Source organism: Hemicordylus capensis, chromosome 2 (genome assembly GCF_027244095.1).
Source record: "Hemicordylus capensis ecotype Gifberg chromosome 2, rHemCap1.1.pri, whole genome shotgun sequence".
NCBI classification, from domain to species: domain Eukaryota; kingdom Metazoa; phylum Chordata; class Lepidosauria; order Squamata; family Cordylidae; genus Hemicordylus; species Hemicordylus capensis.
Window position 1 is genome coordinate 250,989,485 of NC_069658.1, and position 27,506 is coordinate 251,016,990.

The 27,506-nt window shown below is 43.4% G+C and overlaps 1 protein-coding gene across 4 annotated transcripts; it reads left to right on the forward strand.

Moving 5' to 3' along the window:
* The first annotated feature begins 238 nt into the window (after positions 1–238).
* On the forward strand, positions 239–26,044 carry LOC128343066 (zinc finger protein OZF-like). Of its 4 annotated transcripts, none has more exons than XM_053291542.1 (9): positions 239–1,373; positions 3,683–3,884; positions 4,034–4,115; positions 7,858–7,940; positions 8,820–8,946; positions 9,615–9,725; positions 20,663–21,676; positions 24,199–24,345; positions 25,369–26,044. In XM_053291542.1, the coding sequence occupies exons 1-8, from the start codon at positions 1,246–1,248 to the stop codon at positions 24,306–24,308; spliced, it is 1,857 nt and encodes a 618-aa protein (XP_053147517.1). In that variant the 5' UTR covers positions 239–1,245; the 3' UTR covers positions 24,309–24,345; positions 25,369–26,044. The 4 variants fall into 4 exon arrangements, with proteins under 4 accessions (XP_053147517.1, XP_053147518.1, XP_053147520.1 ...); XM_053291543.1 differs by adding an exon at positions 23,387–23,444 and having other exon boundaries at positions 240–1,373; positions 24,199–26,044; XM_053291545.1 differs by lacking the exon at positions 4,034–4,115 and having other exon boundaries at positions 240–1,373; positions 24,199–26,044.
* The last annotated feature ends 1,462 nt before the right edge of the window (positions 26,045–27,506 follow it).

Here is a 27,506-nt window from a genome sequence, read left to right on the forward strand (position 1 = left end):
GTGACGTAGGCGGTGCGCACATGTACGGTGGCGACAGGCACGCGTGCGCCGCCACATGCGCATACGTGTTGCTACTACAAAGGCTTCCAGGCGACGACGGGGGCAGGGGCGGCAGCGAGGAACGCTGCAGCCCCAAAAACTTAACTATAAACTACAGCACAGGAGGGGGAAGAGCGGCGGGAGGGGTAAGTTCTACCCCCCCCCGCCCTTAAAGGTAGACCCCCCCTCGGTGCCGGACCGGTCCAGCTCCGAACCGGTCCGGAGGCCTCCAACATGGCCTCCGGACCGGTTCGTGCACATCCCTAATGCTGACTTGGTTTCTCCCTATTGAACTCCAGGCCTCTCTTTCTCCTTACCTAACTGCCCAGTCTGCTTGCATCTCGGCTGGCTGGCTTGCGTGGAGCTGAGGTGTGTGTGTGTGTGTGTGTGTGTGTGCTGCTTGGCGTGTCCTCTGTTGCATTCCTTGGCTCTGAACCAACCAGCTCAGGAGATTATTATTGTTGCATAGACAGGTTACAGATACTTACGACAATGGATAGGAATAGCTCTGTCTTATGAAGGATTCTCTGTCTTTGGAACAGTAAGAGCCATGTCAACCAGTGGCACTCACCTGTCCTCCCCCTACATCAGCTGTGGTGGCAACTGTTGCTTTGAATTCACTCTTGGTATTGCTTTGGTGCTGAGATCTGTTCAGCTTTGTTTGCATATTTCATAGAGGAAATATGCAAATGTTGACAGGCAGCAACTCAGTAGGTGGCATTTCCCCCAGCATTTGGAGATTGGAACTTCAGCAGTTAAAGTTCTGGCTGTTGTGCAGCTGAGGTACAGGCAGAGTATCAACAGGTGCTGCTTCCATTCTCATTTGTGAGGTAAATTTGCACCCTTTGAATGTCTGCCTTTCATACAACTGTTAAAAGTTCTGGGCTTTGGGGCCCTAAAAAGGAACTCTGCAGCCCCTCCCCCTTATGAGATAATGGTGGGAGAAGGGGAAAAGCACTGAGGCCTAGCAGTTTTGAAGTTTAAATGATGCAAATAAAATGAACAAATAAAATAGGCATAACATAATGTGACGTGGTCTGACACACGAACAACATAGATTTCTCACTGAATAACTTCTATCTTCTCACAGCATGTGCCCATGCTTTAAGTTTCTTCTCTTCTTTAGGGGGACACACAAATATATTTATCTGCTGTACATTTTGCTGTAATATTGCACAGTGGTGCAACACCACGCTGACCACACAAATGGCCACCATGCATGCACAGCATCCATGTTTGTGCCGATGCCATGTGCAGGCTACTGGAAGCAGTGCTGCAGCCTTTTGGACAGCGAGCACCATGCCTGGAAAAGTGGTGGGGCAGCAGAGGAGCAGGTAAGGACCTGCTTACCTGGTTTTTAAAGGGACTGAACTGCCCCCGCCTGCCCAAGCTGGTTCGGGCACATCTCTATATAACACTTGCACCTTCTGGATTTGTATTATTTTTATTTATTTGATTTATAATGGGGGTGTGTGTTTCACATATTTCTATACTGCCTAACATACTTATCTCTGGGAGGTTTGCATAATATACCAAAATGTAAAAGCACAACTTAGCAATTAAAACCTTAAAATAATTTAAAACAGTTGTAAAGTTTTACCTTTTGAGTTAATCTTTTAAACTCCCCCCCCCCAAAAAAATCAGTTTTCAGTTACATTATAACAGGAAACTTCGCTCCCCATGCTCCCTAACCAGGCCTCGAAGAAAAACAGCAGGTGTTATGTCACTGCACAGCCAACATGGCTGCTGCCTATTTGTGGGGGCATGGCCCAATAAGAACTTTAAGCCTTGATTTCCGTATATGAGCAGCTTTCGGGGTGGTGGGGTGGGGAGAATGCCAGATGACTTGTAATCACTTTTCAGTGAGAACTGAACAACAGAATTAGGAGATATTCCTACTGACTGCAACAACAAAATCAAAATACAAAGGACTAAAGCTCTTAACAGACCACACACTTATACACAAAGCAGTGTCAAAACAACCTACACATGTAATTAATTACTCATTCAAAACCAGCCTTATTCCAAACTCTTATTGTAGTAACCAGAGCTTTACCTGTGGTCACTTTTCAGCTACACAGCTTTTCAGTTTTGCCGCAGTATGCAGTAGCTTTCTGTACCATGCATTTGAGGGGCCTGTGACCACGTTTACGTTCTCTCGGAGGTACAGACATCTGTACACTTGTACAACATAATGGCTGAATAGGGCTCTTTGTCTCAGCAACCTCACAACAGCCCTGTAAAGTAGACCGGTATTTTTCATTTTATGCAGATTGTGTGTGCGCATGCTTGTGACACTGAGACAACTATAGCTTGTCTAAGGCCATCACATGAGCTCCTGCACAGCTGAACAGGAGATTTCCTGCCTCACAAATTTCTCTACCTTACTGCCGCATTGTATACATGGCTGTTAATAATTTCAGGTTTTACTGTATCAGTGTATACAATAAGTAGCTGGCTGATGCATCAGTTTTACATACAGAACCCAGTCCTTTTGCTGGAAAGTAGATAAAGTTGCCAATTCTGATTGAATCTCCTCCTGGAGGTGTTTTTACCCCCAATATTTTTCACAATATACACATATGACAAATATTGCTATACTGCTTTTCAACAAGAGCTCCCAAAGTGGTTTACATAGATATAAATAACTATCAAGCCATTAAGCTCTCGTGGATTGCTTTCAAGAGCTACCCGGGAACAGATACTGGTTGCTGGAGACTCTTGGGGGATTGGCACCCCTGCATTCATTGATGGTACTATAGGTATAAATACATATATGGGAAAGCTGAGTTTTTTTCAAGGTCTGTTGGACTGTTCAGTCAAGAGTTGACTGATACGTTATTTATCAAGCATTGAGCCGTAGTGTAGAAGCTCAGGGCTTCCCAACTTTGGGAATCCAGATGCTGGATACAGCTCCCATCATCCCCTGCCATAGTGGCCATTGTGGCTGAGGATGATGGAAGTTGTACTCCAATGACTTCTGGGGATCCATGATGGGAACCCCGTAGTAGGAGAAGTGGATGGAGAGCCTGTGAAATAAGAAAGGACTCGCTTTCTCACCCTAAGGTCATGCTCTTTGGTTGCATTGTAAATATTCCAAATAAACATTCAGGATTAATTTCAAATCTTACAAGAGCTAAATTGGTAATGTGCCAAATGGCTGACAGAACATTTGGCAAAATAGCATGGCTGACCAAATGAGATGAGTTTGTCAAACCCAATAAAGCCTATTCTTGGATCAGAATGGCAACCTTTTGTAAATTATTGGAAAAGTAAGTAAGAATGTTCATGCATATAATTTTTTCTTAATGCTATTTATAAACTCAGATTTAATAATTAATATAGGGAAATATATAAGCCACGGTCAGAATTGAAATAATAATTCTCTTTCACATTTGCTTGAATGTTTATATTTAATATTTATATTAGAAGTGGTATGACTTTTTACTGTTTAGCTTTTGTACTTGACAACTGTACTCCTATTGCACATGAGTAACCTTTTTCAAGTTTTGAAAAACCTTTTTCAAGTTTTTACAAGTACCTTTGATAAACTTGTCTTTTAGATATTTTCTTAGATTTTGATAATTATTTTTTTTCTTTGACACGTGTATGATACTGTGGGAAACATTTTTAAAAACTACAGTTCCCAGAATTCCCTGCGTCTGGAAAAACCAGGAGCAAGGACTACAATTCCCAGTTGCTTTGGGGTTTCCTGTCTGTCTCTCTTGTCAGAAGAGGAGGCGATCTTATACTTGGCTGTGCTGGAGAGAGGAGTCTGTGTGTCTGTCTTTTGGGGGAACCACGAAGAACACTCAGAAGAGAGGAGGGAGGTTGGATTTCCTGAGGTGAGAAGAAGTGTAATGGAGGAGTTGCAAAGAGAAGAAAGAACCTCGCTGCAGCTCTGCAAAGCAGGGGGTGGGGGGTTGAAATGGGGTTAGGGGGTGGTGTTTGAACTGGAGAGGCTCTTCCCCTGGCTTTGCTTATTTCATTGTAGAGGTTGGGCAGCGCAAAAGTGCGGCTGCATTTTGGATTCCCCCTGTGCCTTTCCGGCAGAGGAATGGGAGAAAGGAAAAAAGGTAAACAACTGAATAAAAGGGGGAAGGGAAATGCTGAGAGCTCGTAAAGGAACGACAAAGAGAGCCAGGGCACGCTAAAGACAAACACATCTATTGTAGCTTACGCTTTCGTGGCCTAGAGCCCACTTTCGCAGGTGCGAGGGAGAAAGCTCCGACACAACAGATCTGTTAGGCTTTAACTAGTCTTCTCCTTGTTGCTTTTGGTGTAACAGCGGGCGGGCATGGCTACCTTTCTGGGAGCTCCTAAAGGAAGTGAGGAAAATAAAGAAGAGGATTGTAGGATGTTGTATGTTATCATTACTGTTGCGTGTGTGTGTGTGTGTGTCTTTTCAACAACAAAAAAGTTCTCAAAGCAGTTTACATAGAAAAATAATAGTAAGAAGAAAATTGTTCCCCGTCTCCAATCTAAAAACAGCAACAGGCTAGACACCAGCAACGGCCACTGGAGCAACACCGTGATGGGGCTGAAGGGAGTAGAGCTCCCTCTACTAAATATAAAGAGAATCACCACTTGGAACACTCTTCTTTTGCCCAGTTAGCAAGGAAGATGAGGACCAGCCTCGGGGTTGATTTAAACAGCAGGTTCTGTATAGATGTGCTATTTTTCCTGACTGACTCTGTAGGTAAACACATTAATCCTATGCATCTGCTTCATAACCCCTGCTAACTTGGCAAAGAGGCACCTTTTTAATGTGGTGATTCTCTTTATTTAGCAGGGGAAGAGTGACTGGCCCTATCCATCCCCAGCACAGTACCTGCAGTGACTGTTGCTGGTGTCTATCTTATGTTTCTTTTTAGATTGTGAGCCCTTTGCGGACAGGGATCCATCTTTATTTATGTATTATTTCTCTATGTAAACCGCCCTGAGCCATTTTTGGAAGGGCGGTATAGAAATCAAATAAATAAATAAATAAATAAAATGTTGAATCAGACCATTGGTCCATCTAGCCCAGAATGCTCTGCTTTTTCCAAGATCTCAGTTAGTTGTCTTTCACTGCCCTCCTCCCTGAGACTTTTTCGCTGCCACCACACAGGTTCAGCAGGAGCTGTTTCTGGCAGGGGCATAACTATGATAGGGCAAGGGGAGACAGTTATGTGGGGGCCCACTGCCTTGGGGGGCCCTCCAGAGGCAAGTCACATGACTGACTCCCCCAGCCGCCCACCTGCCCAGGCTTCCTTCAGTTGTATTCATCCTCCAAAACTGATGTGGGTGTTAAGACCTGGAGCTACCAGAACAGCATGTCTTTCTCTAGTACCATTAAATGACTTGCATCGTCCACAATTTACAAAACCTTTTTAAAAATAATTAGGATGATGTTCTATTGTGGCACATAGGAGATAGCGATATAGATAAATTTTACTATGCTTTTTGTTACCACTATTCAGCCTCATTTAAGATTTCTTTACTTCATGAGCTGAGCTTCAGTGAGGGGGGGAGGCCCATTTTAAAATCTTGTCTCTGGGCCCACTCCAATCTTGCTATGCCCTTGGTTTCTGGTAGCTTATGGCAAGGGCGATGCATGTGGGTGTTGGTAAAAAAGAAACTATCAGAGTGGTGTTCATAATAAGGCCCAAGGGCCAGTGGTGGCTCACATAAGCCTTAAGTGGGGGCCCTTAATGGTTTATTGGGCCTATGTGAACCTTCAGCAGAGGTGACCATTCCCACCATGCAATGCTGCACTTTTGTCAAGCACCAGGTAAAGCACCACTTCCTTAAGAGAGCCCCTGGTGGCACAGTGGTAAAACTGCCGCCCTGTAACCAGAAGGTTACAAGTTCGATCCTGACCAGGGGCTCAAGGTTGACTCAGCCTTCCATCCTTCCGAGGTCGGTAAAATGGGTACCCAGAATGTTGGGGGCAATATGCTAAATCATTGTAAACCGCTTAGAGAGCTCCGGCTATAGAGCAGTATATAAATGTAAGTGCGTGCTATTAAGGGAAATGGAGCCCTCTTGAGCCCCTGTACCATCCTGGATGCACAAAGAGTGTAGCACTTCACAATGCTTTCCTCACAGAGCAATTAAGAGCTCGCTCTCTCGCTCTCTTGGCCTTCTCGGCACTGAGAAAAACACAGTACTGTGTGGGGCAGCACAGTGGGAAAGGCTTCTCACACTGAAGGTTTTTTTAACCAAAGCAGCCTCTCTCGAAAAATAATAAAGAATAAGATCATTGCTTTATCACACTTTATGTAAAAATAGCCATACTAAAATTTTCATTTAAAAGTGTGCTTCAAGGTTTCAGAGTATCCGTGCCTAACTTGGTTACAGATATCTTTGAAACTGGTATTGACAACTTGACAGTGGCTGGTATGCTTAGTGGATACAGTCCAAATTCCCTTTTCTACACTTCCACCCCAAATGCTAGGCAAACTTACCTACCCTGCCTCTTGCATTCTGTGAAGAGAAGTTACTGGTTTTCCATTCTTAATTAATTTCTTATGTTTAGGTTTCACTAGAGAGAGATCCAGCCATTGCCATCCTGCTCTTCCTGAGCTAGGCTACACCTGATCCTTTCACTAACCAGAGTTTAACTCTAACCCAGCTCTTTTTCTCTCCAAGAGCCAGGCACCATCTTCTCCTGGCATCTCCTCTTGAAAGTCAGTCACCAAACAGTGTTCCCTCTAACAGGGATCCCCAGATGTTGTTGACTACAACTCCCATAATCCCCAAACAAAAGCCATTGCAGCTGGGGATTCTGGGAGTTGTAGTCAACATCTGGGAATTCCTGTTGGAGGGTACACTGCCACCAAATCTTCCTATCCCACTCATGACAAAGACTGTCATCTCCTTCCCAAAATTCCAAACAGGGTTTCCCCTAGCTTCCTGAAGGGGTCCCACTGCTGCAACCTCTCTCTGTCTGTTAAAAATGTCTTTAGCCCTTCACCTGGAAGCTTCTCACACACAGGGCTTTTGAAGCCCTTTAACTCGCATCTCCTCTGGAATGGAGGGGCTGCATTCACATATTGGCTAGATTTACCCTGAAGTCACTGCAAGTTATTGGGGAGCAGTTCACACACAATTTGGGGCTTTCACTGCGCATTAGAGTGTAGCCTGATTTATATCTGGGGTAAAAAAAATCCACTCTTTGCGGCATTTCTTTGGGACAACTTCGAGTTTGCAGTAAAGCCTCCCCGTAAACTCACAGTAAAACCTGTTGTGTGTAAAAGTCTCTGGGAGGAGAGCTAGTCTTGTGGTAGCAAGCATGAATTGTCCCCTTTGCTAAGCAGGGCATTTGAATGGGAGACATGTGTGAGCACTATAAGATATTCCCCTTAGGAGATGGGGCTGCTCTGGGAAAGGCACCTGCCTGCTTGCTTGCAGAAGGTTCCAAGTCCCTCCCTGGCATCTCCAAGACAGAGCTGAAAGACACTCCTGCCTGCAACCTTAGAGAAGTCACTGCCTGTCTGTGTAGACCAGGCCTGCTCAACTTAATCTCTCTCTCTCGCCAAAGATTATGGGAATTGTAGGCCAACATCTGCAGGAGGGCCAAAGTTGAGCAGCCCCGGTGTAGACGATACTGAGCTAGATGGACCAATGGTCTGACTCGATAGAAGTCAGCTTCCTATGTTCTACCTCCTACATATATATACCAAGTCTTTGTACACAAACAAACCAGCACTTAACATACATATAACTTATACAAAGAAAAAAATATTCATTTAGCCACAATGTGATATTTGAAAAGATGTTTTACTAAAACGTTCTGTTTGCTTTGCCTGCCTTCCCTACCTCACCCTTGTGCAGAGTTCAGAATGACATCCACAGTTCAGTCCAAATTGTCCTCTGCCTTTGAAGTAGGAGAAAGTGCTGCCGTGGAGCCAGCACAGGTAGGAAGCCATCAGGAAACCACTGAAGGGGGCGGGATGGGAAAGGAAAAATAAAGATTTATTCAAGGGGATCAAACGCAAATGAGGGATGGCGTTATTGTATCCTGCTGCTTTTCAACAAAAAAGCAGTTTGCAGGGCAAAAGGAATGAAAAGATGGTTCCCTGTCCCCAAGGGGCTCACAGGCGAAAAAGAAACACCAGGAAGATGTCAGCAACGGGACACTCCTGGGATGAACATTGCTCTCCCCTTGCTAAATCTAAGAGAGTTGCCATTTAAAAGATGCCCCTTTCCTAGGCTAGTAGGGGTAATTCATTCCCTGGCCCTAAAGGGCCCACAGAGAAAGGCAAGGAGACACCCAAAAAAAAAGGGGGGGGGGAAAGAAAGGCAAGGAGACACCAGCAACAGCCCCTGAAGAAAATGTCATGCTGGGATGAAATGGGATAATTGCTCTCAACTCCTGCCTGTGGCTTCCAGCGGCATCTGGTGGGCCACTGTGCGAAACAGGATGCTGGACTAGATGGGCCTTGAGCCTGATCCAGCAGGGCTGTTCTTATGTTCTCTCCCATCTTGCTAAATCTAAGAGAGCCACCATTGAAAGGATACCTCTTAGAAGGGATGACAGCCATCTAATTCTATTTTATGCTGTTTATGCTGGTGCTTCAGGATTTGCCCATCTTCTCTCTCTTGAAAACATAAGATACCCATTCAGAATGTTTCTCCCAAATAAAAGGGTCTACAGTTGCAGGAGATGGGTACAGAGTGGCTCTTTCTGTCTCAAGGAGAAGTTCTGTCTAGCAAAGTTGACTCCCCCATTCATGATGGAGCCACTGAGTGTGTTTCTGGAGTAATGCAGACTGAGGGATGTTTTCTTCTTGCAGATGCCAGTGACCTTTGATGATGTGGCTGTGTGTTTTACAAAGGGTCAGGGGGTGCTGTTGGATCCGGACCAAAGAGCCCTGTACAAGGAGGTCATGATGGAGAATTACACAAATATAGTTTCATTGGGTAAGGAACTTGCATCCTCCGTAAGAGCTGGGATCACCCTCCAGCTGTTTTTAGACTACAACTCCCATCATCCCCAGCCTCAATAGTCATTTGTCAGGATGATGGGAGTTGTAGTCAAACATCTGCAGAAGGGCTGCAATCCCTTCTCTCTCACAAGAGAGATCTCACAATCCCTTCTCTGTCACAAGGCAACTGTGGTGGCCTTGTACGATTCAGTACAATGGGTCTATCCAGAGAGAATGTGGGGAGTTCTGCATACTCAGGGGTTCATCAGGTATGCAAAAAACCCCTACATTGTAAAAGGAAAGCGGGAAAACCCTATATCATGACACATGTAAACTGGTTTTAATTGTATAGTCTATCTTAGTGAGGTGTTAGTCAATGCATGTTAATATCTTCATTTATTTTAAAACATCTTTTTATTATTGCAAGAAAAAAAAGAATTCTACAAATATAAATACTTTACAGAGAAATATTAAAACACTATTAGAAATCATTATCTTATAACAAATACATCAAATAGTAGCAAACAATGAATGAATATGTTAATATTCCAGTTTTGAAGAAATAAAATCTGTATCTTCAGAATCTGTGTTATCTTCATTTATTTCAAGTGCTGCACATACCAATTCCCGGCTGACAGAGTTTTCTTTTACTTTCCTGAGAAGGATTTCCAGTCTCTAAGCCTGACCTCATTGCCCAGCTGGAACAAGAAGAAGAGCCCTGGGTGCCAGACCCTGAGGCCTTGGATGAAATGCAGGTCTCTGACACTAGCACAGGTGAGAGCTTGAAGTACATGAGATGACAAAGGTGTCTATTGATGGTCTCTAACATCCTCTGGAGTGGGGTCCCCAATCTTGAATTCCCAAATATTGTTGAACTACAATTCCCATCTTTCCCCAGCCACAATGGCCTTTGGCTCGGGTATGATAGGAGTTGTAGTCCATCAACATCTGGAGACCCCTGCTCCACTTAATTGGAAAGAACAGAGTACTGTAAATAATCTGTAAAGCATTATTTGTTGTTTGTTTATCATTTATATACTGCCTGATATGTGTATCTTTAGGTGGTGTACACAATTTAAAATGCAACAGATATAAAACAGAGTAAAATACTTAAAACAATTTCACAGAATAAAATGTTAAAGCAATCTCATGAGATAAAAACAAATTAAAGAGTTTAAAATTAATTTAAATTTAAAGCCTGAGAAAATAGGTGTGTCTTGAGGATCTTGATAAAAGCAAAAAGAGAAGGAGATGCTCTTATTTTCAACAAGAACATATTCCAAAGCCCCAGGGAGCCACAGAGAAGGCCCTGTCTTGAGTTCCCACCAAACAAGCTGGTGACAACTGTAACCAGACCTCTCTAGATGTTCTTAATAGGCAACAGAGCTCATGACAGAGAAAGGTGCTCTCTTAAGTACCCTGGACCCAAGCCATTGAGGACTTTATAGGTAACTAGCTGACCCCGCAGAGAGAATCTGTGCGGCTCTTTGGGGCTGGCTGTTTCTCCTTCCCTCTTCCTCCCGGCCCAATCTCTCCTCTCTTCCCCTTCCCTCTGGCCCCGTGCTCTCCAGCCCTCCTCCCCTCACATTCCTCCCCACACACAGCCGCGGCAGGTGGCCAAAAGGGGCCACGCCACTGCCGTTTTTTCTTCCTCCCATCCACCTGCTGCCACCGTGGCTTTTCTCTCCCCCCCTCTGCCCGCCACCGCCTTTCTCTCCCCCCACCTGCTGCCCGCTGCCTTTCTCTCCCCCCGCCACTTTTCTCTCCCCCCTCCTCTGCCCGCCGGCCACCGCCGGCACTTTCTTCCCCCTCTCCTCTTCAGTTCTCCTCACTTCGGAACTCGCACAGCATGTCGCGAGAGTTCCACCGCCAAATCCTGGGCACACATGTCCCAAGAGAACGAAATATATGGAAGCCCACTCACTCCCTTTGGCGCCATGCCAGGGCCAGTCCATCCCGCTGCCTCCCGCCTCCCAGCCCAGGCTGCAGCCGAGACGGTCCCTCCTCACAATGGCTGGGCCAACCGGCACCCAGCCAATCGGGTGCCTCCGCTGGCCAAACGGAGCTCACACGCATTGCCTTGCCACATCCCCACGCTGGCTGGCTAAGAGAATTAATTATAAAGATAACCAACACTTTGTATTTAGCTCGGAAACACATTAGCAGTCAGTGCAGTTCTTTTTAAAATCAGGGTTATATGATCCCTTCGTGTTGTCCCAGAGACTAATCTGGCTGCCGCATTCTGTACCAATGGTTGATTCCAGACTACGTACAAAGGCAGCCCTACATAGAGTGCATTATAGTAGTCAAGCCTGGAGGTTACCCGCATATGCACCACTGTTTTAAGGTTATTCACCTTAAAAAGAAATAGGCACCCCTTCCATTGAGTCTGGCAGCTCAATTGCTGCTAGACATGAGGGCTGCCCTCTGCCTCCTCTACTACGCCCAAGTTTGAGAACCTCTGTCCTAAAAAGAGCATGCATGTGACTGATTTCTAATGTGTGTCGTATTTTAAAAGCCTGGGTGAATAAATGTGTCTTCAACACCTTTTTTAAAGTTGCCAGAGATGGGTAGCTCTTATTTCTTTTTTTAAAATAAATTTTATTAGTTTTCAAAATACAAAGATGCAAAGGTGAGGGAGAAAAATGAAAATAATATAAGATCAAAAGAATAGGATGCATCTCCAAACTTACAATATCCACGAATAAAAACAGTTTTGCATACTTATTTTGCAAGCTTATTATCCACAAATAAAGTACAGTCTTATCATCAGAGTTGTCTAATCCGACCAAATGTCCTTTTAAAGCAAAATCCAAAGGAAAAGGTGTGATAACAGAAAAAGGGGCAACTCTTGTCAGTTATGAGCTTCAAATTAAACCTGAATCTCATTGGTTTTTATACCATTCAGGTATCTAGCCTATTATCTACCAAAAAGTACTGAATGATAGCATCAAGGCAAACTGAGAAGAGAAAGAAGAAGAAGAAAAATAGTAATAATAAAGGAAAGCGGCTGAGTGAAGTAATCTGTAATTAAGAGCAGTTTTTCTCTAAACAATTTGATTTTTAAAAAAGTAAAGGACTACCAAAAAATGTTACAATAACTTTGTTTAGAAGCCAGTCGCGTTAATTGGAAATAGAAAATACCAGAATGGAAAACTAGCAAAGGTATTCAGGTTAGTAAGTATAGGAAACTTATTTCCTACTAGTTAATTTTGGCCCGTTGAACAACGGGCCCTAGTAACGGCTCTCCTGTCCCCCCGCTGCCATTCCCCCTCCCTCCCTCATTAAGGGCCAAATCGGCCCAGCCACTTGCCCCCGCAGCTTCCGCCGCCGACCAACCGCCCGCCCACCCAGCTGCCGATACCTCCTTGCTCCCGGAACACGTCCTCCGCTTGATCCGCTGCTCGATTAACAGAAGGAGAGAGGTGCTCGCATGCAGAGCTCCACTCTCTTTAAAGTCTCTTCCCGAACTGGCGGTTTGGGCGGCAAGGACGCAAAGCGCCAGTTCGGGAAGAGACTTTAAAGAGAGTGGAGCTCTGCATGCGAGCACCTCTCTCCTTCTGTTAATCGAGCAGCGGATCAAGCGGAGGACGTGTTCCGGGAGCAAGGAGGTATCGGCAGCTGGGTGGGCGGGCGGTTGGTCGGCGGCGGAAGCTGCGGGGGCAAGTGGCTGGGCCGATTTGGCCCTTAATGGGGGGGGGTCAGCTGGGAGGGAGGGTCGTCGTCGGCGGCTGCGGGTGCCTTTTAAAAAATATTTAAGTGGCCTCTGCTCCGCCCCCGGCCTCCGTCTCTTTTGGCCGAGGCAGCGGCTCTGCCGCTGCCTCGCCCAGTTTACCCCGGCGCCGGTTTTCCGGCTTCTTCGAGGAGGCTGCTTCTGGCCGCCCAAGATGGCTGCCAGGTACCGGCGAGCGTGTCTCCCTTGCCCTGTTCTGCGCCTGCGCTTCGCGCAGGCGCAGAACAGGGCAGGGAGGCACAGACACACGCTTGGTGTCTGTCCACGGACGGACACCAAGCGTTTTATTAGAGAGGACTAGACAAAGGAAAACTAGTAAGCTAAAACATTGTAATTTTTAAAAAGGGGCCTTTTATATCAATGAACCAGGCCAATTGGTTACGTTGTTGAACTAAAATAAAAATAATAAGATGCAGGGACAAGAAAAAGCCATAACATAAAATTATCAGAGACTTTGTCAATAAACCAGTCCAATTAGTAATCCAGTGAAAACTAAAAAGAGAAAAGCTAATGCAGTTAAGACTTATTTTGAATCTAAAAACATGTGTATCCAAATCTTTTTAACTTCAGAGAACGGATAATGCCAGGCAAGTAAAGCCCATCTGTACTTGAGTGAATTTGTGAAACATTCAGCTGTATCAAAGATTGAATATGTAATCTTTCCCCTAAGTCCCATCATATAGTCATTTCCAAGACCTGATAGAGTAACACGCAGATCTCCAGACGTTTGTTTATCAATGCAACTATCCTGCGATGAAGCCTTATGTTGTTCCGATTGCATTGTCTTAATAGAAATCATCTGGGATCTAGCCTCTGAATTGGTCTGAAACCCCTCCTGTTGAAAAGATAACTTTGCAGTCGTACTATCTGTGAAGAAATCTTATTTAATTAAGCTCTCCCATAACTGAAAGAAAAAATTGGTTATAGGACATCATTTTAACAGACATGTTAATCCCTATTTTTTTTTTAAACAAACTTACTGAGATAACTCTCTGCAGAGAAAAGTAAATGCTAAATTCCCTACTTTGTTTACCACCAAGCAATTTCACAGAGAATAATAATGTTTCAGTACATGTATGGTCTTCAAAAAACAACTTCATAAAGGAGTTTCCTTCAAAATAAAAATACGCCCGAACCCCCTCTTAACAGTAATACCAAGCAGAATAAACAAGGGAATACTTGAGCTTGACTATACTTTGATAATGTGGAATTCCCGAATAATTAGATGAGGAACTATACTGTTAGGTAAATTCCTGTATTAACTCTTGCAATCCCTGTAAATATTACTTGGTAACTCATAAGTAATATTTACAGGGATTGCAAGAGTTAATACAGGAATTTACCTAACAGTATAGTTCCTCATCTAATACCAGGCTCTGAAGTCCAGATTAATGCATGTCTGTTATTATCTGACAATTAAAATAACACAAACTGTTTTCCCCAGAGAGAGAGGAAACAGTTAAAATAACCCCCACTGTCCTCTGGCAAATTGGAATATGCTGCCTTGGGAGGTTTTCAGCTTTCTCAAGTCCTTTGCGAAAACAAACTGGAACCAAATATTCTGCTTCAAGATAAGGGAAAAAGTTCTCATGGATAGATGAAGCTCTTCACTAATTGTTCAACAGAGTCTCGTGAACCAATTTAAAGCTTTAAACCATGCTCCTAACTCAAAAACTGATCACAATGGTCCTTACTCGAAGATTGCTTAAGGTTGTAAATCCTCAATCGTACTTGAAAGTCGTAAATATAGGTTAACACATTTTATGGAAATTTAACCATATGCAAATCCCTAACCCCAAGTCAATGAAAAATACTTTAAAGTTCTAAAACTATAGTTCTAAATTAATAGGCGGGTCTAAAGACCAAAAGTCTATTAGTATCTGATGATTAACTGAGCAAAGAGGCACCTGCTAACTGAGCAAAGAGGCACCTTTTACCATGGTGATTATCTTTATTTAACAGGGGGAGAGTAACTGGCCCTATCCACCCCCAGCACAGTACTTCCAGTGACTGTTGCTGGTGTGTGTCTTATGTTTCTTTTTAGAATGTGAGCCCTTTGGGGACAGGGAGCCATCTTATTTGTTTGTTATTTCTCTTTGTAAACCGCCCTGAGCCATTTTTGGAAGGGCGGTATAGAAATCAAATTATTATTATTATTATTTCTTGTTTACACAGTCAGACAGGTATTATTGACTGGTTTGTTTTATCCAGACATCGAGTCCTTCCCAAGGACCTGGGATGCCAGAATTTTATTGTCAATGGTTATAGATATCGTTGCAGAATATAGGCTGTTCCCAGTAAAGCTGCTTTTTGTAATTGGCTGATGGTGATTTCTGTGGCCCCTATGGTGTTGAGGTGCTCTTCAAGGTCTTTTGGAACTGCACCCAGGGCGCCAATTACCACTGGGGTTATTTGGGTCTTCTTTTGCCACAGCCTTTCAATTTCAATTTGTAGATCTTTGTATTTGGTGATTTTTTTCTATTTCTTTTTCTTCTATTCTGCTATCCCCTGGTCTTGCTATGTCGATTATTTTGACTTGTTTTTCTTTCTTCTCGACTACAGTGATATCTGGTGTATTGTGTGGCAGATGTTTGTCTGTTTGTAGTCGGAAGTCCCATAATATTTTTACATCTTCATTTTCTACAACTTTTTCAATTTTATGGTCCCACCAATTCTTGGCTACAGGTAGCTTGTATTTTTTGCAGATGTTCCAGTGTATCATCCCTGCTACCTTGTCATGCCTTTGTTTGTAGTCAGTCTGTGCGATCTTCTTACAACAGCTGATCAGGTGGTCCACTGTTTCATCTGCTTCTTTACAAAGGCGGCACTTGCTGTTTGTTGTGGATTCTTCGACTTTGGCTCTTATTGCATTTGTTCTTGTGCAGCCAGTATTAAACCCTCTGTTTCTTTCTTCAAATTGCCATTCTTAAGCCATTGCCAGGTCTTGGTGATGTCTGATTTTCCACTTATATTGTGTAAATATTGATCATGCAGGGGCTTATTTCTCCATTTTTCTGCTCGGTTCTTGACTTGTTCTTTCTTGTAGGCCTGCTTTGTTTCATTGGTGTTGAATAGTTTCTCGTTCTTGACCATTTTAAGTGCATCTTCTTCACTGTCCTTTATATATTCTTCAAGGCCTCTTTTCTCCTCCTCTACTGTTTGATGGACTTGCAGCATTCCTCTTCCACCTGAGCTGTGAGGGAGGTAGAGCCTATCTACATCACTGCGGGGGTGCAGAGCATGATTGATGGTCATGATTTTCCTGGTCTTACGATCTAGCTTCTCTAGCTCTGCCGGGGTAAAGTCTATTATTCCTGCAGTGTATTTAATAACAGGTATAGCCCAGGTGTTTATGGCTTGTATGATGTTCCCGCCATTGAGTTTGGACTTGAGGATTTTTCTGACTCTCCTGATGTATTCACTTCCAATTTTTCTTTTAACTTCAGTGTGTGTGATGTTATCAGCCTGGAGAATGCCCAAGTATTTGTAAGGTTCTTTCTCTTCCAGGTTCTTGATGTTGCTTCCATTGGGCAATTCTATTCCTTCTGTTTTTGTTATTTTCCCTCTGTTCATTATTAATGCAGCACACTTGTCTAGTCCAAACTCCATTGCTATATCGCTACTGAATATACGGACAGTGTTTAGCAGTGATTCGATTTCTGACTGGGACTTTCCATACAACTTCAGATCGTCCATGTACAGCAGATGGTTGATTTTACTGGATGTTTTAGATGTTTGGTATCCAAGGCTTGTTTTGTTTAGTATTTGTGAAAGTGGGGTCATGGCGATTACAAACAATAGAGGGGATAGTGAGTCCCCTTGGAAAATGCCTCTTCTAATGCTAACCTGTCCAAGTGCCTCGCCATTGATTGTTAACTGTGTACTCCACATGCTCATTGCTTTTTTAATAAATATCTGAATGTTTTTGCTGACACCAGTTGTTTCTAAACATTTTAGTATCCATGTGTGAGGCAATGAATCGAAGGCTTTCTTGTATTCAATCCATGCAACACTTAGATTTGTTTTTCTTCTCTTGCAGTTTTCTAAAATCATTTTGTCAATCAGCAGCTGGTCTTTTGTGCCTCTGGTGTTTGGGCAATTTCCTTTCTGTTCAGCTGGAAGCTGTTTGTTAGTTAATAAGTGTTGCATCACTTCATCTGCTATTATTCCAGTTAATAATTTGAACATGGTTGGCAGGCAGGTGATCGGTCTATAATTACTTGGAACTGCACCTTTTGCTGGGTCTTTCATAATGAGATTAGTTTTCCCAGTTGTTAGCCATTGTTCAATATCACCGCCTTTCATAATGTGATTGAACTGTTTTGATAGTTGTTTATGAAGGCTTGTTAGGTGTTTCAGCCAAAAGCCATGCAGTTCATCGTCGCCTGGCGCAGTCCAATTTTTAATTTTCTTTGCTCTTTCACTTATTAATTCTGGTGTTATTATTAGATCTTGCATTTGTTGGTTACATTTTTTGACCTCTTTCATCCAGCCTGCTTTTTTATTATAATCTATTGGATTGTCCCATAATTTCCGCCAGAATTGCACTGTTTCTTCTTTATTTGGTGTTTCTATGTTTCTTGCAGTTTCTCCTTCTATGCTTTGGTAGAAACGTCTCTGATTCGACTGGAATTGGAGATTCTGCCTGTGTTGTGTAATCCTGGCTTCATACCTGCTAATCTTCTTTGACACCGCTGTTATTTGCTGCTTTATTATTTCCAGGACTTCTCTAATTTTCCTTGAATCGAGGTGGTATTTTTGGATCAGATACTGTTTGGTGTTTTAATTCTTCAGCTTCTTGTCTTTCATATCTTTCAATTTACTAGCATCTGATCTAAGCCTGGAGATTTTATTTTCTAATCTAATCTTCCATTTAGGTGATGTACTGCTTTCTTTTTTTACAGGTCCACTGATCTTATATCCGAGCTCTTGTGTTGTTATTGTTGCTGCACTGTACATTAGTTGGTTTGTTTCTTGCAAATTCTTGGTTGTTATTTCTGCAAGTGCAGCATTGACATCTTTTAATGCCTGAGCAAGTTGTTTTTTGGCAACTGTTTTTAGAGCTGGAAGTCGAACCCTGGTGGTTGTTTGGTTCATGTGCTCAGTTATTTTTTGCTTTAGTTCTTGTTGCTTTTCTGTTAAATGGCATTTGGGTTTTTGAGGTGAAGGCAAAGGGGAGGTTGCCTGGTTTTGATTTTGAAACAGTTCAGCAACAGTGGTATCCTCTATTTCCAACACCACCTCAATCTGCGCCTGAGCAACTGCTTCAGTTGGTGGTAATTCTTCGTCCATATCTTGAGCCTGTGTTGCTCTTTGCAGTTCTTCCAGCTCAACTCCTGTGAATACTTTATTTCTTATTATGAATCTTCTCTGGTCTGCTAGCCTTTGTTCTGTTATTTCTGTATCTGGATGCTTCTCTTTCCAAATCTGGTACATTCTTTTTAAATAACCTCTTCTAGTTGGTTATTATTATTATTATATTTGGTGGTGGTGGTGGTTGTTGTTGTTATTATTATATATATATTATTATTATAGTTGGTTGTTGTTGTTATTATTATTATTAAAGGTTCCTCTTCTTCCCAGAGGCAAATAATGGTTGGTTTGAACTCCGCTGTTATTTGCTGCTTTATTATTTCCAGGACTTCTCTAATTTTCCTTGAATCGAGGTGGTATTTTTGGATCAGATACTGTTTGGTGTTTTAATTCTTCAGCTTCTTGTCTTTCATATCTTTCAATTTACTAGCATCTGATCTAAGCCTGGAGATTTTATTTTCTAATCTAATCTTCCATTTAGGTGATGTACTGCTTTTCTTTTTTTACAGGTCCACTGATCTTATATCCGAGCTCTTGTGTTGTTATTGTTGCTGCATAAGAGTATGCCATCCTGGGGAGCTGTCAGGTTTCTCAGGATAGCCTGCAGATGTTCTGCATTAGAGATAGAAAGCAAAAACTGTCACAGCCGAGAAAGATTCTTCTTTACCAATGCCATGCGAGAGAGAGAGGGAGGGAGGGAGGGAGGGAGGGAGAAGAAATCCAGTCTGATTTAAATAATAGCCTTCTGTAACCGTCATATAGTATTAAATAGTGTTCATTACTCCAAAATTATTTAAATTGTAAATCCTTAACCAAAATAAAGTCAATGACTGAAAACTGAGACCACTGTCCTGTGAGTGGCTCTTATTTCAACAGGGAGCGCATTCCAAAGTCCAGGGGCAGCAACGGAGAAGGCCTGTTCTTGAGTAGCTGCCAAACAAGTTGGTAGCAACTGCAGGCATACCTCTTTAGATGATCTTAACAGGCAGTGGGGCTCATGGTGAAGAAGATGTTCTCTTAAATACCCAGGGCCTAAGCTGTTTAGGGCTTTATAGATAATAACCAGCACCTTGTATTTTGCCCAGAAACGTATCGGCAGCCAGTGCAATTCCTTCAAGGCAGGTGTAATATGGTCTCTCCTAGATGATCCAGAGACCAACCTGGCCGCCTCATTCTGGACCAACTGCAGTTTCCGGACTATGTACAAAGGCAGCCCCACATAGAGTGCATTGCCATAATCCAGCCCCACATAGAGCGCATTGCAATAATCCAGCCCCACATAGAGCACATTGCAGTAATCCAGAATAATGAATTTCATACACCGTGTGATGAAGTACTTTATTTTGTCTGCCCTGAATCCTGATTTCCAGTAATATGGGGGGTGGGATCACTTTCTCTATTGTCTGTCCCCTGCTAACCTGGGCAAAGAGACACCTTTTAAAATGGTGGCTCTCATATTTAGCAGGAGGAGAGCAACTAGCCCTATCCATCCCCAGCACCACATCTCTCCAGTAGTTGTTGCTGGTGTCTCCTTTGTGCTTTTCTTTAGATTGCGAGTTCTTTTGGAACCGGGAATAATTTTCTCATATCTTTTACAATGTAAATTGCTTTGAGAACTTTTTTCGTTGAAAAGCAGTATATAAATATATTGGCTGACATCCAGACTAACAAAGTGCTTGCTCTTTAAAGTCCAGCAAGCACAAGAAAATTCTGTAGCTGCACAGAATCCTGATGTTGCGTTCTTATGCAAATATTTCCTGTAATGTAAATGGATGGAGGAAGAAATTGTCCAGCAGGAGGTGCACCAGAAGTTGCAGACCTTGTGCACATGCAAGAATATTTGCACCAGTGTAGGACTGCACAACTTTGGCCCTCCTGCAGATGTTGGACTACAACTCCCCAACTCCCATCATGCACATATCGGCCACTGTGGCTAGGGATGATGGGAGTTGTAGTTCAGAAACAGCTGAAAGGCTGAAGTTGTGCAGCCCTGCACTAGTGCAACACTAGTCTGGAACACAAGCTCCAGACTTAGCAGAACTAGCTAGCCCAGTATCCTTGCACTTGTGAAGCACATTTGTACAAGTGCTTTGTAAATTTGGATGTCACCCAATTAATAACAACAACAAGAAGAAGAAGAAGTTGTTGTTGTTATTTCTCTTGCCTCTCTCCTCCTGAGTTTTGGTTCGGTTCTCCCCTCCCACAAACTAGGGCTCCACAACTTTAATCCTCATACAGAGGTTGGACTACAGTTCCCATAATTCTTGACTATTCACTACTGTGGCTGGAGATGATGGAAGCTGTATTCCAAAAACTGAGGGCCAAAATTGTGCAGCTCTGCTCTAAACTAATCATCCCCAAAGGCAGTTGGTTACATGCAATCATTCATTTGCTGTTCCTCTTTTGAAATTCTCCACTTAAAAAAAACAGACTCGCTCTCCCACCAATACCGAGCGAGTTTGGAGATACTTTAATGAGTGAGACAGAGTCAGGGTGATGGAGCCCCTCTTTCATTTCTGGTTCAGTCTCTTTCTCTGGGATCATCATCAGCTTCTGTCCCCTGCCAGTACTCCCTCTTTTGTCTAGCAAACCACTCACTGGGATTTCTTCTCTTGTGGGTTCTCTGGAGTGAATCCTTTCTATGCTTTGCTCTTTATTCTACCAGGTGACTCTTGGAAAGAAGAGATGTGCCCAGATTGCGGCATCTGTTTTACTCAGAAAGCAAATCTTTTAAGACATCAGAGAATTCACACAGGAGAGAAACCCTATCAATGTCTGGAATGTGGGAAACGTTTTGCTTGGCAAGTATTTCTGTTCAAACACCAGGAAATGCACATGGGGGAGAGACACTATAAATGCCTGGAGTGTGGGAAATATTTTGCTGACCGCTTATCCGTTGTGAAGCATCACAGAATCCACACAGGAGAGAAACCTTTTAAATGTCTTGAGTGTGGAAAAGGCTTTTCTTATCACTCAGATCTTATGAAACACCAGAGAGTCCACACGGGAGAGAAACCCTTTAAATGCCTGGACTGCGATAAGTGTTTTGCTCGACGTTCAGACCTTGTTAAACACCAGAGAGTCCACACGGGAGAGAAACCATATAAATGCCCCGACTGTGGGAAATGCTTTGCTCATCGCTCAGTCCTGGTGGAGCACCAGAGAATCCACACAGGAGAGAAACCTTTTAAATGCCAGGAGTGTGAAAAATGCTTTGGCCATCGCTCACACCTTGTGGAACACCAGAGAGTCCACACAGGAGAGAAACCCTTTAAATGCCTAGACTGCGGGAAATGCTTTGCTCATCGTTCAGCCCTGGTGGAGCACAAGAGAGTCCATACAGGAGAGAAGCCCTTTCAGTGTCTGGACTGTGGGAAATGCTTTGCTCATCGCTCACACCTTGTGGAACACCAGAGAATCCACACAGGAGAGAAACCATATCAATGCCCAGAGTGTGGGAGATGTTTCACTCAACAGTCCAACCTTGTGAATCACTGGAGAGTCCACACAGGAGAGAAGCCATACCAGTGCCAGGAATGTGGGAAATGTTTCACTCAACAAGCAAACCTTGTGAGTCACCAGAGAGTCCACACTGGAGAGAAGCCATACCAGTGCTCAGAGTGTGGGAAATGTTTCACTCAACGATCCAACCTTGTGAATCACTGGAGAGTCCATATAGGTGAGAAACCTTATCAGTGGGAAATCTTTGCTTAATCAAAGATTTCTCAACATCCTAGTGCATAGATGGGAGAGGAGCATGCTGAATGTTTTGAGTGGGGTGAAAATATAATGAGAGAAGGAACCTAATCTAATTGAAAAGAGCTTATGCAGTAAGAGCCAATGGCTGACATCTGGACTAACGCTGCACGAGTGTAAGCATGTTGCACTAGTTCCACTAAATTGAGAGCTTGTGTTCCAGACTGGTGGTGTGCTGGTGCAACAGAGCGCTCTTGGTGCACCTCCTGCTATGGTCCATACATAGGAAGCTGCCATATACCGAGTCAGACCATTGGTCCATCTAGTTCAGTATTGTCTACACAGACAGGAAGCAGCTTCTTCAAGGTTGCAGGTGAAAATCTCTCTTAGTCCTATCTTGGAGATGCCAGGGAGAGAAACCTTCTGCACCCAGATGCTTTTCCCAGAGTGGCTCCATCCCCTAAGGGGAATATCTTACATGCATGTAGTCACCCTTTCATATGTATCCAGGGTGGACCCTGGTTAGCAAAGGGGACAAATAATGCTTGCTACCACAAGACCAGCTCTTCTCCCTATATATTGAATGGAATCACACAAAGTTCTCCACTATCATTGTTGCATAAGTGCAATGCTTGTATGAGTGTGCAGCTTTGAGCATTTGCTCAGCAACATGACCTCCTTCCATGGGTGTGTCTTTGTTTGTTGCACTCATGGAATATTAGTCTGTGAATATCATGCTACATCTGAATATCTCGGCGTTAATAGAATAGTTGCTCTGAGGAAAGTGTTCACTCAAGATAGGTGAATCTGGCTGCCTGAAACACACCATATGTTCCTCTAAAACTGGCTTGAGAACCTTTGAATAATCTCATACAACATATATGAATTTATGGAATTGTCTTACAAGACATATAATTGGTCCAACTAAACTAGAGTCCCGAGATCTGGTCTGATGCCACATGAGACAGCCCTGATGCTGGAGCTAAGCAGGTTTGGGTCTGGCCAGCACTTGGATGGGAGACCATCTGGGAAGTCCATGTAAACTTAAGTGAGAAGTTTCTCCTTAAAAGAAAGCCTGAAGAGCAACAAAATTGCAGGTCACTGCTGGTGACCAAGCGGATGCTTAAAGACCAGACTGATTTATAGTAAATATTATGCTGTTCAATATGGCCACAAATACATTTGTCAGTAGCTTGGTATCTTGTTTCAGTAATGCAATGGGGACAAGAAACTTACTGTTGCCACGTGTCTGGGATCAAACTGCTATCCGTGATAACCAGGGGTGTAGTGGAGAGGGGATGTGCAGGAACGGAGCACCAGTGCTTCTCAGCTTCTCTGGCTATTGGGGTGGGCGTGGCCATGGGGTCTGCCATGGAGAGTGCCTGCACTTCTGAATTTGCATCTTCATCACTGGTGATAACTTTAAATAATAGCCCACACACCAAAGTTCCTACCACTCCATTGCCTGAAACAATAGCCCAGGGTTTCTCCCATTGTGGCTGGGGATGGAGGGAGATGTAGTCCAACAACATCTAGGGACCCAAGTTGAGAAACTGCAATTGCCAGTATTGTGGGGGGTAGCAGAACATTGCTAAACATTTTATGTAGAAATCACCTATGAATCCATTGATGCTAGAAGACATGTGGTTCTTGAATCCAGGTATTTTGTTTTTCATTTCTGTATCCATTATAGGTTAGTTGAGGAGGAAGCAATGTTCTGCTTGTATTGGGCCAAGATCAACATTGCCAAGGTACATGATAATATTTTTAGAGTCCGGTTTGCTTAAGTATGTTAAGTGCTTATGGAATTTGGAGAATGGCTTGTAAATTGTGTTAGTGTCCAAACACACATTGTTTTTTCACCTGTTATAGCCAACTTTTTTTATTTTGCATTACTTTTTGCCGACAAGGTATAGTGTGTAATTTCTTAATTTGTAATATGATTGATTAACATGTATCATTGATCTTTAAAACTTTTTTTAAAATTGATCACTTGTGTGCTTTTTGTGCACAATTCCTGCAAAACAGAAAATAGTTGTTAGAAGAAGTCTGATGTATGCTTCTGTTCGCCTCTGTATCTAAGAGGTGCATCCTCCTTTCACTTTGCCAGCCTGGGTAGGACATCATATAGGTACTTTAAAAGCTACCTTATACTGAATCAGACCCACTGGTCCAGCTCTGACTGGCAGCAGTTCTCCAGGGTTTCAGACAGGCCTTTCAAAGCCCCACCTGGAGATGCCAGGGATTAAACCTGGGACCTTTTGCATGCTGAGCAGATGTTCTGCCACTTAGCTACAGCCCCATCACAAACATTACCTCTTGTGATGCCTGCCCACTAGTGTGGATTTAGTGGGCTACAGTGATGATTAGATCCAAGTTCTGCTGTCCATCTTTGGTGGCTGCTTCACTTCAAAGCTATGTTGATTGTTTTGGTTATATTGTTTGCCTTATTGCCTTTCCCTTTCCCATCAATCTGAGGTGGTAATTCTCTGTTTTTCATCCCAGCCCATCACATGAGGAAGAGACTCTCTCGCCCTAAGCATGGAAAGCAGTTTGTTAGAGAATCGAGCATTATATTCATTTGGGAAAGCTGCACAGGAATGAGAACTGCATGACTCTCACTTGCATGTGGAAAAAGGCTCTGCTTTTAAGGTGCCCTTATTTTATAAAGAGAGAAACTGTGCAACAGGGAAGCCCCACAAATGCCTTGAGCACAGCAGAAGATTCCATCTGAAAAATTTATGCCGAGATTCAGAAACATGATTTTGAGAATATGCTTTTAATAGTAAACACTTTTCAGGACTGAATGAATTAGCTCTTCAAGCTGTGTTAACATTGGAAATGGTTTTGAAATTAAGTAAAAGCTGTACACAGTAATGGGTTCTGCCCCTTCTGAACTGTTATTTTCAAATGAGATATGTTTGTATAGCAATGACCAACAATTGGGAAGATACTGGTTTGGATCCCAGCATGCCAGGTCCTGTGAGGGAGAGGCTTGCTTTCCTAACCAAGGCTGCAATCCTGTGCACACTTACCTGGGAGTAAATCCCACCAGATGTCTTGGAAGTTACTTCTGAGTAAACATGGAGATATACTAGGGCTTCAACTGAGTACAGGCAGTCTTTGCATGAAAGCACTCCCAGTTAAAATGAATAGCACTTACAGTGTTTGTAAATTGCCACCTTGTTTCAACTTTACAACACTTGCCACGGGAAGGGAGGCTCTGCTAGATGGCTGCTGATGCATGGGCTAGAGGAGGTAACGGCGACACTGGCAGCTGAGGCTTACATTGACACTGAGCAGGGCTGCTCAACTTTGGCCCTCCTACAGATGTTGGCCTACAACTCCCATAATCCCTGGCTATTGGCCACTGTGTCTAGGGATTATGGGAGTTGTAGTCCAAAAACAGCTGGGGAGCCTAAACTGAGCAGGACTGACATTGAGGCTGGAAGTTCTGGTGGCAGTGGCTGCTGCATGATCTGAGGCGGTGGAGGGATTGGCTGACTCACCCGTCCAACAGGCTCCCCCCACTGCCATTTTGGCTCCTCCTCCAGGCTCAGATGCTGTGCAGTGATGGGAAGAGGGGAAAAACCTGTTCTCTTCCCAGCCCACATGTTGCCTGCCTGCCTGCCTGACCTCCTTCCTTCCTTCCCTCCCTGTCTGTTGCCCAGGAAGAGAGGAGATGGAAGCAAACTGCCCAGCTTGACTCCCTTTCTTCCACGGAAAAATGAGAAACCGTGAGGAACGGATGGGGGGAGCACAAGTGAGCAACTTCTGATTCTCCCCCTTCAACTTCTCTGCTACACATTTGTGACTGACACACCACCAGCTTTGACAGCAACAGGAAAAAATAGGTTATTTGGCCTTGGTTCAGGAACCAAACCCCCATAGCTTTGTTTCCTATGAGAAAATCGGTTCTGAGCTGAGACATTTAGACACAGTTTTTAGGAGCTAGTTGTGTCGTAAGTGTGAGGACTTCCTGTAATAAGTTCCATTGCACCCATCCACATGAAAGCATCTTAGCTTCATAAAGCACTTTTGAGTTTTGCCTATAATGTTGTTTGAATAGCACCATTTAAGGCCATGGTGCTTTACAAAGAGTGAAAAGATGGGTCCCCACCCCAAAGGCTACAAGAGATACAAGGAAGACAATAGAGGAAAGGGAAAGAAGTGGGTGCAGGGACAGGAAAATGTGTGCTTATTTATCATGTACACCTACTTAGGGCTAGTTACAGTGTAGTATGGGGACTAAGACATGGTAGCATGCTGTATTTGTAATTATTTCCCTAAATGCTTGGGTTTATGTTATCTTCTATTCCTTCTGAATAAATGTTTCTTTTCTTTAAAACTTCTCATTTTGTCGTGAGTTATTGAAGACTTCTGAATTCAGCAATATTTAGTTCCATGCTACTTGGACAATAAATGTAGGTGTGTGGAAAGGCCATGTGCAATATAAGAAAGGGACATGTAAACTCTGCAACAATTCAGTTCACATTTGTGCTAACCAGTTATCTTTGCATTTATTTATTAAATTTTATCCTGCCATTCTTCTAAGGAACTTGCCCCACATTTTATCCTACTGACAACCCTGTAAGGCAGGGTTCTCAAACTTGGGTCCTCGGATGTTGTTGGTTTACAATTCCTATCATCACGTTTGAGGAACCCTGCTGTAAAATAAGCTAGGCTGAGAGAGAATGACTGGTCTAAAGGGAAGATATCATCAGCAATGGCTTTCATAGTTTGGTGTGATGTTTAGTACTGGCTGGGAACCTCAAATCAGAATGCATGACTTGGTTTTCAAACCATAGTTTGTGCTAACCATGGTTGGCTGTGAGTGATGTCTGAGCTGACAAACCATAGTTAATGACTAGCTCTGATTGAAGCTTCAGTCTTGTTTTCAGCTACAGCAGCCAGAGATGGCGCCTTTCGTGAGTGCCTAAGCACACTGCCAAAGTGCACACTGAGGTCACATTTGAAGGACAGATAGAGATGCAGGGGCCCTAAAATTCCAGGATATCATCTGAGGCATGAAACATGTAGTATAGGATTGGGCTGCCCAGTAGTAAGGGAACCTGATATTAAGTATCCAAATTAGTCACCCGGAAATGCGAAAAGCAAGAGGGGTGAGATGTCTCCTTGGACTTTGCCTCTTGACAAGCCTCCTCACAATAAATAAATCATCAGAAGTGCATGCTGTGTAATTGAAAGCATATTTAAATAAAAAGCTTTTTAGGAACATAGGAAGTTGCCATATACCGAGTGAGACCATAGGTCCGTATCGCTCAGTATTGTCTACACAGACTGGCAATGGCTTCTCCAAGGTTGCAGGCAGGCATCTCTCTCAGCCCTAGGAAGGAACTTGGAACCTTCTGCTCTTCCCAGAATGGCTCCATCCCCTGAGGGGAATATCTTGCACTGCTCACACTTCTAGTCTCCCTCTCACATACAACCAGGGTGGACTCTGCTTAGCTAAGGGGACAAGTCATGCTTGCTACCACAAGACCAGCTCTCCCCTTTTTTAGAAGTGAGTCTTGCACTTCTGTACTTTAGAAGCAGAGGTGCAGAAGGAAAGCTCGAGCAACTCCTCACAAATTATTTGTGGAGGAACATATCATTCATTACGTTTGGCAGTGGGGAGTTGAGTACAGTGGGGAGAAACTACTCAAATTTTTAAGCGGAGATATGCACACCTGTTGGGAAGTTTGAAATGCTAAACCTTTCAGACGGAGACTAGGCTATCCCAGTCTGAGGAAGGTGTAAAAGCTAGAATGCAAAGAGCCAACATCCATTTTCCCATTCTGGGTAATACACAG